Below are 12,460 nucleotides of genomic sequence, written 5' to 3'. Positions count from 1 at the left end.
TCCATTGCAAATTAAGGCATACATAATGTATGGCTTTGTTTGCACGGCACTAAATTTTCATATCATTTGTACGATTCCTGTACAAATGACATCCGATGCAGCAGACTGCATGCATGTGAACCCAGCCTAAGGCCCCTTTCATATGGCTCTGTTCCGTCGACGGAGTCCGTTCTGCTCAGCGGGGGTCGATACGCCGATCCCCGCTGAGCAGGCGGATGACAGCTCCGTCTCCACTCTGTGTGCGGAGACGGAGCCGTCAGATCCCCGCTGTCCTCTATGGGGGAATCGGATGAGAATGGACAACCTGTCCATTCTCATCTGATCCGATCCACCAAATGGATGGAAAATAGGGTTTCCCTCCGTCCGGATTTGACGGACAGGATCGGATGGCAGCTGGTGTCAGCGGAGATGTCTCCACTGACATCCGCTGCCCCATAGGGAAGCATGGGGCATCCGATCAGGTCCGCCTGAAAAACTGACAGGCGGATCTGATCGGATCTTTAGTGTGAAAGGGGCCTAAGTCTCCATATCAGCCTGTTATCCTGCTGTGGGACAGCTCATGCAAGAGTGACAACTCCACTGCTACATTAAGCAGTAATATGGGCATTGTTACCATGCTAAAGCAAGCGTCACTGGCTTAATAGAAGCTAGGATTAAATAATTTTTCCTTAAGCCCCATAAAAAGATATAAAGGGGTTGGGGTTTAAAGGTAAAAGAGTAGCTATACATTATTTTTTTGGGATGTTATACATTTTATTATTCAAGTAAACGTAACCCTTATATACACACTCGCCTCTCCTGTGCTAAGATCCTCTTTACCAAAGACTAACCCTTCCTGTACGAACGTTATTGCCACTTATGTCCCAGCACTAGACACCCTAGCTTATACACTGCTCAAAAAAATTAAAGGAACACTCTGAAAACACATCAGATCTCAACTGGGAAAAATTCCATACTGGATATCTATACTGATATGGACTGGGTAATGTGTTAGGAACGAAAGAATGCCACATTGTTTGTTGGAAATTAAAATTATCAACCTACAGAGGGCTGAATTCAAAGGCCCCCCTGAAAATCAAAGTGAAAAAATTATGCAGCAGGCTAGTCCATTTTGCTGAAATTTCATTGCAGCAACTCAAAATGGTACTCAGTAGTGTGTTGTCAGACATGCATGTGCTTATGCATGTCTGACAACATCAGGGCATGCTCCTAATGAGACAACGGATAGTGTCCTGGGGTATTTCCTCCCAGATCTGGACCAGAGCATCACTGAGCTCCTGAACAGACTGAGGTGCAACCTGGTGGGGTCGGATGGCCTGAAACATAATGTCCCAGAGGTGTTCTATTGGATTTAGTTCAGACGAGCATGGGGGCTGCACCAGCATAGGGTCTGACAATGGGTCCAAGGATTTTATCCTGATACCTAATGGCAGTCAGGGTGCCATTGTCTAGTCTGTAGAGGTCTGTGTGTCCCTCTATGGATATGCCTCCCCAGACCATCACTGACCCAACACCAAACCGGTCATGCTGAACGATGTTACAGGCAACATAACATTCTCCATGGCTTCTCCTGACCCTTTCAAGTCTGTCACATGTGCTCAGGGTGAACCTGCTTTCATCTGTGAAAAGTACAGGGTGCCAGTGGCCGACCTGCCAATTCTGGTGCTCAATGGCAAATGCCATTCGAGCTCCATGGTGTTCTCTGAAATAAAAGTGTTCCTTTATTTTTTTTTGAGCAGTGTAGTAACAGTAACAGTTGCACAGTACCCTTCCTACCCTTGAATTTTGAACATCATAAAAGGGTAAAATGGTAGTAATAATAACATTAAGTTAAATACATGGCTATATAAAAACCCATTTTAGAACATCAAAAAGAAGGCCACCTTGAGAGAGGGTATTGTTGTTCCTTTCTGTAGTTATCTCAACGTTTTCTTCCTTGGGTTGGCTTGGGTTCCCACTCTGATCCAGATGTCCAAAGTGAAACTGTCAAACAACAGGCAAATTGTTTAACCACTTCAGACCAGACTAGGCCATTTATCAGTGCTGTCACACTTTCAATGACAATTACTCATGCAACACTGTACCCAAATTAATTTTATATAATTTTTTGAGACCAATAGAGCTTTCTTTTGATGGTATTTAACCACCACTGGGTTTATTTTTATAGTTGCAATATAAAGAAAAAAGGCCAATCATTAAAAAATCACAGATCATTAAAAAAACTAACTTAGTTTTTGTTACAAAATTTTGCAAATAAATAATCTTAATCATAAACTAATCATAACTTTAGGCCAAAATGTATTCTGCTACAAAATAACCCAAATCAGTGGTTCTTTTTCCGTGTATATTATGTAGTATGTGTTAAAGTTAGAATCTACAATGTTGTATATATTTGAAAAGTGATCATTCCTGTGTGCCTATCTCATTTCTGGGGGCCCTAAAATGCCAAATTACCCTTTTTGAAAAATAAACAGTACAAGGTATTGGTGGCATGGTGAGTTTTTTTAGGTTGTAATTTTTTTTTTTTTTAGGTTTAGGTTGTAATTTTTTGTCACAATTGTTTGACAATTTAATAAATTAAATAACAGTAAGTTGGTATTTTAAAAGATTATTTCTTACACACAGAATAGGCATACTTACAATTACACCATTAATCACCTTTTGCTGCACCTCCCTGTATGGAGATCCCATGGGAGTGTAAATTATGTGTCTAATTTCCTGACTACCTATCATATTTCTTGAGTTCCTGAAGTGCCAGGACAAAAGAAACACCCACAAAATGACCCAATTTTAGGAAGCAAACACTCCCAGGTATTTTCTGAAAGGCATAGGGAGTATTTTGAAAATGTCATTTTTTGTTACATGCTTTTGAAAAATGCGGGAAAGAAAACGAAAATGTATCTTTTTGACATAAAGTTGTCAGTCAATAAGATATTTCTAATACAGAATAGGCATACCTAAAATTACACCCCAAAACACATTCTGTTACTCCTCTTAAATATGGCAATACTACATGCATGAGACTTTTTCACAGCCTAGCCACATAGAGAGGCCGAAAATCCAAGGAGCACCTTCAGGTGTTGCAGGGCAATAAATTACACATCTAATTTATAACTAACTATAACATTTTTGGAGATCCTGAAGCGCCAGGACAGCAGAAACACCTACAAAATGACCACATTTTGGAAAGCAAACACCCCAACTGGCCCTAGGAGGTGTGGTGAGTCTTTTGAAGACTTCATTTTTTGTCACATTTTTGAAAAATGGAATGGAAATGTATTTAATTTTTACAAATGTGTCAATAAGACATTTATAACACATCCCAGAGGTACACTTAGAATTACACACCAAAACACAGTCTGATACTCTTTCCGAGTGTGATGATATCACGTGTGAAACTTTTTTAAAGCCTAACCACATGGAGGCCCAAACTCCAAGAGCACTTTCAGGCTTTCTAAGGGCATAAATTACACATCTAATTTCCTGACTACCTCTCACAATTTTGGAGGCCTTGGAGCACCAGGACAGTAGAAATGTTTCCACAAAAAGACCACATTTGGGAGAGTAAACACCACAGTATTTTTTAAAAGACAAGGGAAGTCTTTTTCCCTCACAAAGGATGGACATACTCGAATTTACAATCCAAAACACATGTTTGAGACATTTTTACTGTTTGGACTGATTATGTACTGGACATTGTATCATGTGTATCACACAAATCAACCAATTGTGTCAAAACCAATGTACGGTAATTGTCACCTCTGCATGAGTGCTCAGGGAATATAGCTTAGTATAGCATCACCTATAGTAGTTCCCATTCCTATAAGCCAAGCAAGCTTAGCTTACTGGTTTGTTTCTGCCCCTAGGAATTCCATGTTCACTGGCCAGAAAGTACAGAAAATTGAAGAAAGGAAGAACAAAAGAGTTCCTGTGATTCCAGGAGTTCTCTGCAGCGAATGGCAGGAACTGGTTTCTCAGCAGGCAGAGACATGGTCAGCAAAACAGGCAAAGGCTCAGTCCAGGCAGCAGGCGGGATCATGGTCAATAAACAGGCCAAGGTCAGTACAGAAAGTAGGCAGAAGCCTACTGCATTGGTGTGGTGGTGATCAGGAAACCTGTTGCTGGCTACCCTCTTTAGCTGCAGAGGCAGTGGCTAGGGGTGTACAAACGCTGTGGCTGCAATGCTATGCTTTGCTTCACAGCCATGGTAGGAAATATACCCCCGTACAGCCGCCGATAGTGACCTATTTAAGTAAATGGGAGTGCTTGTGCAGGGTCAAAGGGGTGATCAGGGACACTGGGACTGGTGTGGAAGTGATTAAAGACACTGGGACTGGTGTGGCGATGATCATGGACACTGTGACTGGTGTGGCGGTGATCAGGGACAGAGTGACAGATGTGGCAGTGAATTGGGACAATGGTTGCTAAGAAGCCAGCACTCACTGGTGTCCTTAACAACTAGTAAATAACTGGTTGTTAAGGAGTCAGCACCTACCACATCCTTTGGTTGAGGGAATGTTTTAGCAGGGGTGTCTTTTCCAGTGGATTTGGCAAAAAGGTTAATCGCTGTCTCCCTGGCCGAGCGTGGTGGGGGGCTATCATCTTGCCCCACATGGTCTGCTGCAGTCTGGAACTCCTTGCCCCGCCACGACATGATTTCCTGGGAGAGACCAAACTAAGAGGGGAGGTACTGCAGTGGGGATCGTAGGGACCCAGCATGCCACGGTTAAATTTAAGACTGTTGAATGTGGTATATTGGGGTAATGAATTTACATTTCAGTATCATAAAATAAAGGTGTAGCAATAATCTAAAACAAGGATGCCCAAGTCCATATATGCAGAGGAAGAAAGTCCCAAATGAAGTGTCCACTCCACACCGACAAAAATCTCAGAGTGCAAGAGAGAGGATCCGCCACCAGGTTCGTAGGTTGGTTTCCTACCAACAAAATGGCCATTTTGTTGGTAGGAAACCAACCTATGCCAGTGAGCTAAGGAGGAAACACGATGTGCCGCTTCCACTTTGCATTAATGTAAGCTGCCATGCATTAATACTTTTAATAAACTGTGTGTTACATAATACGCTATGAGAGGTGTTTTGTTTTTGCATGAGATGCTAAGTGCATGAGGAGTGATACCGGCTACCGTGGGAGTGAGCATTGGGGGAGTCATCTCTGCTAACAGTGTTCTGTCTACGATCTCTGCTCTCCATGACCTTTGTAGTGAGGGTCTTGTTATCTGGTAAGAGTCTGTGGTATTGAACCTGGTGGCGTATCCTCTCTCTTGCACTCTGAGATATTTGTCAGTGTGAATGGACACTTCATTTGGGACTTTCTTCCTCTGCATATATGGACTTGGGCATCCCTGTTTTAGATTAGCACTACACCTTTATTTTATTTTTCATGTGATCCACTTTTTTATTCAGGATTTTTGTGTTAGCTGCTTTTCATCCGAAAAGGTTCTTATTGTTAATAATTGAGCTTAGCGCAGCAAAACGTCTTCTACATTTTCAGTATCGCATGAGATATTTGAGAAAAATGTGTCACGTGACCCAAATACCACATGCGATATGCTTTAGTGAACTGAGCCTACTCTGAGTGAACAGCGCTGATTAGGGACAGGCAGCGCTAGTCTGGTGACATTATGCTGCTGTGGCAGTGATCACAGACAATGAGTGGTGGCACTGACATATGGTGATATCAGAGCAGCCAGCTATTGTATATGATCACTGTCACAGCAGTACAGTGTCACCATAGTGACAAGGCACCTGCTCTGGCGATAGTATGCAAAAAAAAATTTGTAACTTTTTTTTCTATTTACATACTGGCACCTGGGCAGTGCAGTGATCTCTTTGATTTGTTACAGCTATCACATGGTACAGGGCCCCTGGCCTTTACCATGTGATCACTGTGACCAATCAGAGAGATCACAGTAGTAAACGAGTGCATCATGAATGAAAGTATTTGTTTACTACTGTTGCTGTGATCGCTCTGATTGGTCACTCCTGGACCAATGTAACTATGTAAAAATATGCCATGCCTGGAATTCTTTAACTGGCAGGGTAACAGGTATTTGTTAAACTTTGCATGGGTACTAAGAAAAAACAGTAAATGTAGATGAACTTATAATTAACTTTAACAGCATGACTGTGATTTTTTGAAAGGAATAGCCTTATGTCATGTTCCTGTGTTTCACTGTCATCTAACCTGTGGATTCACAGTGGCGGTGACTGGCTCCAATCCTCTCCTGTCTCGCTGCTCCTCCAGAATGGGGCGCTGAGTATCTGAGCAGGTGGATATGTGCAACCTAACAACTGTTGGTAGAAAGGAAATATTTTGTGAGACATGATAAATCTTTTGTCTTTTTTAGTTTCTTGTATATCTGTGCCATAATCTTTCCACAGTTTGCATCCTAAAACCAAGCCATATTTACTCCTTCAATCAATCAATTAAAATGATCCCATTCATGTTTCTAGTGCTCTGTGAATAAAAGAGAGCATCTTACAAGCTATGAGCAAAAAGAAATGCATGATGCCTTGTAGGTCTTATTTATCAAAGTATCAAAAATGAATTATTTGTGTTATCTTATATCAACCAGTATCTGTCTTTCATTCTACAAGATTTATTTTATTTTACATCTTGAATCAGATTAAAGGATGGAAGGCAACACAGATTGTTCTTGAGCCAGAAAGTGATACATCAAGGCTACTACATTTATCACCAAATTTTAAATTTAAAGTGTATCTTCAGGCAAACATATAAGTATACAGTAGTAAATATAGACTGTTTTACTGACCAAAGGATTTGTAATTACTATTTTTTCATCCAGTCTTGTAAAGCATATACAGTATCTCACAAAGTGAGTACACCCCTCACATTTTTGTAAATATTTTATAGTATCTTTTCATGTGACAACACTGAAGAAATGACACTTTTCTACAATGTAAAGTAGTGAGTGTACAGCTTGTATAACAGTGTAAATTTGCTGTCCCCTCAAAATAACTCAACACACAGCCATTAATGTCTAAACCGCTGGCAACAAAAGTGAGTACACCCCTAAGTGGAAATGTCCAAATTGAGCCCAAAGTGTCAATATTTTTGTGGCCACCATTATTTTCCAGTACTACCTTAACCCTCTTGGGCATGGAGTTCACCAGAGCTTCACAGGTTGCCAATGGAGTCCTCTTCCACTCCTCCACGATGACATCACGGAGCTGGTGGAAGTTAGAGACCTTGCGCTCCAACACCTTCCGTTTGAGGATGCCCCACAGATTCTCAATAGGGTTTAGGTCTGGAGACATGCTTAGCCAGTCCATCACCTTTACCCTCAGCTTCTTTAGCAAGGCAGTGGTCGTCTTGGAGGTGTGTTTGGGGTCATTATCATGTTAGAATACTGCCCTGCGGCCCAGCCTCTGAAGGGAGGGGATAATGCTCTGCTTCAGTATGTCACAGTACGTGTTGGCATTCATGGTTCCCCAAGTCCCGGCAGCACTCATGCAGCCCCAGACTATGACACTCCCACCACCATGCTTGACTGTAGGCAAGACACACTTTTCTTTGTACTCTTCACCTGGTTGCCACCACACACACTTGACATCTGAACCAAATAAGTTTATCTTGGTCTCATCAGACCACAGGACATGGTTCCAGTAATCTATGTCCTTAGTCTGCTTCTCTTCAGCAAACTGTTTGCAGGCTTTCTTGTGCATCATCTTTAGGAGAGGCTTCCTTCTGGGACGACAGCCATGCAAACAAATTTGATGCAGTGTGCGGCATATGGTCTGAGCACTGACAGGCTGACCCCCCACCCCTTCAACCTTTGCAGCAATGCTGGCAGCACTCATACATATATATCCCAAAGACAACCTCTGGATATGATGCTGAACACGTGGACTCAACTTCTTTGGTCGACCATGACAAGGCCTATTCTGAGTGGAACCTGTCCTGTTAATCTGCTCTATGGTCTTGGCCACCGTGCTGCAGCTTAGTTTCAGGGTCTTGGCAATCTTCTTATAGCCTAGGCCATCTTTATGTAGAGCAACAATTCTTTTTTTTTAGATCCTCAGAGAGTTCTTTGCCATGAGGTGCCATGTGGAACTTCCAGTGACCATTATGAGGGAGTAAGATCGATAACACTAAATTTAACACACCTGCTCCCCATTCACACCTGAGACCTTGTAACACTAACAAGTCACACGAGCGAGGAAAAATGGCTAATTGGGTCCAATTTGGACATGTTCACTTAGGGGTGTACTCACTTTTGTTGCCAGCAGTTTAGACATTAATGGCTGTGTTGAGTTATTTTGAGGGAACAGCAAATTTACACTGTTATACAAGCTGTACACTCACTACTTTACATTGTAGCAAAGTGTAATTTCTTTAGTGTTGTCACATGAAAAAATATAATAAAAGATTTACTAAAATGTGAGGGGTGTACTCACTTTTGTGAGATACTGTATATCTCTGCTTACCATATACAAGCAGGTGACACTACATGGGCTGGTTCAGCTTTGCAGCTCCCAGTGTCACCCCTCCTACTCCTCACTGAACAATAAATCCATATCATCACATGGCTGATAAATTTGCATAGAGCAGGCAATGACAAAGGAGGATGTGAAAGGGAAATGGGAATAGTAAAGTCCCAAGTACGTGTTGCCATTGTGCTACTTATTAATGTGTAACTGTTTCAATGAGGTCCTCTTTGTTAGCTGGAAAAATAAGTAATGGGAATTGTGCACTGTATGATACACTCCCAAGAAAGTTCTATAACTAGTTGAGTTCTAAGTTAGTCTGGAATTATAGAACAGCCTTTTTCAACCAGGGTGCCTAGGCACCTTGGGGTGCCTTGAGGCTTCTTCAGGGGTGCCTTGGCAAAATGCCTTAAAATTTATCAAAATGTGTATACAAGCCAGCAGGTGGATGAAGCTTGCCTTTTAATTACACAAAGCCATGGGTTTTCATTATGCACCATTACACTGGCATCATAACAACCAATGAGGTCATCAGTTATTGAGGATATCTTTTGCCTCCACAGCATCCTTGTTTGACCCTCCTCTGCCTCTCTTCCTCAGCACTGGGGTGACATTAGCTGACTGATGGAGAGAAATAGAGGGAGAGGAGCAACATTAGAAAACTAGTCAGTACCAGTGTGCAAAAAAGTATTTGCTTTGGAAGAATAAATCACCTGTAACGTTGGGTGTCCTACATCTGTGGATGTTGCTGCATTATGTAAAGCTATTAGAATTGTTTTTTACATTTTAGAATGGGGTTGCCTTGAAACTGTCCATAATTTTAAAGGGTGCCTCGACGGAAAAAAGGTTAAGAAACAGTGTTCTAGAGGACTACACTACTATCCTGGAGACTTCGGTGATCTCTAGTAAGCTCTACTGGGCATCTCTATATGCCGTTTCTAGGAGTTGATACTCCCATAGAGCAAGAAACCTGCAGAGACACCTAGATTATGGTGTGTGGTTTTCACAGTTGTTTGTAAGTGTATGGAACCAAGACCCCATTTTAAATCTCCATTCATAAATTGATCTACTAGTGCAGAATTATTTCTCAGGGATAGGTGTATTTGTTGGAATTAATTTGTATTCTCTCCCTGTCAGGCCAAAAATGCCAGGGATTAAGGACCCCTATGGAAGATGAGCTGTCTTCTGCCTGAGCTCTGGATGATATCTTGCCATCTGTTTGGGCCCTTGGAGGAGTGTAAGACATTCTGTTTCAATTTTTTTATTACATTTTTTCTTGTTCAAATGAACAACAGTATAAAGCAGATCATTAAACATTTCTTATATAGCTCTGTATACACAGTAAAGTAGGTACAAAGGGAAACAAAAGGGTTCATTACAACAGGGATGAACCATTCAGGAGGTCCAGTATAGTTGCATACAAATAGGAAGACCAAACATGTAGAAAAATAGTGGAAAACTATACATTATAGTCTAATAACATCGTAATAAATAGAAGAGGGCAATCCAGAAAGATGGCTCAACGGGTCCACTAATTAAATGCATGAGGCCCATGGGGCCTAAAGCACCAATATTAACTAGCCTCTACGAGGTGGTCTGTAGAATAAGAAAACATTTAACTTATGTTACGAAATATCAAAAACCCTCCCAATGTCGAGAGCGTAAAACTTTCAAATACCAAAGGCACTATTTTTATTTTATGTGAATCTTAAATATACAACAGTTTTGTGAGTGTCTGCTTTAGGACTGAGCTCAGGCAGAAGACAGGTCAGCTTCTATGGGGTACTTAGTCCCTGACATTTTTGGCCTAACAGAAAGCGAATACAAAGGAATGCTAACAAATACCCCCATCCCTGAGGCTAGGTTCACACTGGATTGTGGAGTGGCTCACAGCAGGAGGCCCGGTGCGTCCCGTTCACCATTTCAGGTCTGAATTTTTGGCTGAGTTTGGACCTGAAGCAGACCAGAAGGTGCACACAAATTTCCTGCAAATCGTTCCAAAGCTCTCCTGGAGCTGTGTGAACCGGCTCCATTGAGAGCCAGTCACAGTCTCCTGACATGTGAATTGGATGCAGGGAAACCTACATCTAATTTGCACCAGTGTGAACCCAGCCTTAAAGCTCTATTCCTAAGTTGATATAATAGCGCAGCATTATTTTTCAGACTGGGTTCCATCCATCCAGTTTGGGTTATATCAACTTAGGAATGGAGCTTTAAGGCTGAGTTCACACTGGTGCGAATTAGATGTGGGTTTCCCCGCATCCAATTCGCATGTCAAGAGACTGTGACCATCTCTCAATGGAGCCGGTTCACACAGCTCCAGGACAGCTGCAGAGAGGTTTGCAGGAAATTCGTGTGCGTCTTCTGGTCCGTTTCAGGTCTGAATTCAGCCAAAAATTCGGACCGAATTTAGACATGAAATGGTGAACAGGATGCACTGGACCTCCTGCCGCGAGCCGCTCCGCAATCCAGCGTGAACCCAGCCTAAAACCGTGAGGAGATAGACGGTCAGCTTGACATTTCCGCAACGACAGGGAGAAAATACAAGTAAAAACCCAAAAATTGAGATATCATGAGAGTTGAGGATGGACTATTTATCCAATGGCAGTATTTATTCAGAGGATTTTTTTAAAGAAGGGCCTTTGGATAAGCTGGCTCAGCCTCGGTTCACATTTATGCGATGAGGGAAGGCTGCGAATCCGCAGCCTGTTCCCGCATCGCACACGCACCCCCGGCAGTTCACACTGCCATATGCGATACGCTGGGGGTGTCAATGTAATGTTAACGACACCCCCAGTTTGATCGCATATCGCAGTGCGATCGTGCAGTTCGCACAGGATCGGATCGCACAAGTGTGAACCGCTGTGCGATCCGATCCTGATGCGGCTGCCAAAAAGGGTCCCTGTGCGTGTTTGGTGTGGCTGCGGTGCGAATTTAGCCATACAAACTGTATGGCTAAACTCGCACCGCACAGCTGATCGCATGTAATGTCGGAGCAGTGCGCTCCGACATTACATGCGAACCCCGCACACGCACAAGTGTGAACCGGGTCTTAGGGTCGTGGGAATTGTGCTTGGTTTGTTACCTGAGACAGCTGGAGAAGGTAGAGGCACATTGCTTTCGCGGGTCACCAAGCACAAGGGCACACCATTGCCTTCTTCACGTTTTATATTGTCTACCAAGGGATCCATAGCATCACAGCAGACCTTGTAAAATGATAGAAACCATAAAGAGCAAAAGAAAAAGAACAAGTTAAATACTGAAATATCTGTAACATGTTGTGATGACAAACATAATATAAATGTACAATACAGGCTGTGACAGTCATATGTAAAGGTTAGGTAGGTGAGGTAGGTAGGGGTGAGTGTCATATGTAGACAAGGAATACATTTTGAAAACCAGTCATATGAAAAAACACGAAACAGGGGCTGCACATACAATATGAATGGTTGAGTGTATTCAAAAACCTCCTTGCAGCTTTAAATGGCTTCTTCAATTTCACCCATATTGCCTTTTCTGCCTGCTTAGTATCAAATGGAATAATATTTTACAATGTAGCTTCCATTTCTGTGATGTTGGTCCGTTATTAGAGCGAGACGGAGAGAAGACGCGATGGAGGAACGGAGAGCGGTCTTGCTTAGGGTGATGTATTCCCACATGGCAATGAAGAGGTTAAACACCAGAGAACCTTACCTAACGTGACAGCAGTGCTATGCTAGCCGCAATCTGCAGGGTGCTTGTGCGCCTGCGCTCTCCCTATTGTATGTGTGTGTAGCACAGGGAGAGGGGAGGCAGTATTCATAGAAGGTGGGGGGTGTCTGCTCTGCCTTTAATATAATGTAATAGAGGAACAAGCACAAGGTGGATCACAGCATATGATTTACTGCAATAGATTTACTATCCTATACAGAAACAGCAGAGAAAATAAGGATTTGAGCTTGCATAGAGTAGTTCTGTTTGAATGCACAAAGCTGCATACCAATTGCATTTGTA

At 42.4% G+C, this 12,460-nt stretch overlaps 1 protein-coding gene across 3 annotated transcripts in view; it reads right to left on the bottom strand.

The window, feature by feature from the left end:
- Positions 1–12,195, bottom strand: part of L3MBTL1 (L3MBTL histone methyl-lysine binding protein 1) — a 68,928-nt gene extending 56,733 nt beyond the window's left edge. Inside the window, exons 1-4 of one of the 3 annotated variants that reach the window (XM_082272053.1) lie at positions 11,906–12,195; positions 11,553–11,701; positions 6,204–6,310; positions 1,884–1,983 (exon numbers count right to left, since the gene is read on the bottom strand). In XM_082272053.1, the coding sequence (XP_082128179.1) occupies positions 1,884–1,983; positions 6,204–6,310; positions 11,553–11,658 (313 nt within the window). In that variant the 5' untranslated portion in view covers positions 11,659–11,701; positions 11,906–12,195. Of the gene's footprint in view, positions 1–1,883; positions 1,984–6,203; positions 6,311–11,552; positions 11,703–11,905 lie in introns of all 3 variants that reach the window. The other 2 variants (XM_082272051.1, XM_082272052.1) reach the window with 2 other exon arrangements.
- Between the last annotated feature and the right edge of the window lie 265 nt (positions 12,196–12,460).

Source organism: Pelophylax lessonae, assembly GCF_965119305.1.
Source record: "Pelophylax lessonae genome assembly, chromosome: 11".
NCBI lineage: Eukaryota > Metazoa > Chordata > Amphibia > Anura > Ranidae > Pelophylax > Pelophylax lessonae.
This window is presented reverse-complemented; position numbering and strand designations above follow the sequence as displayed.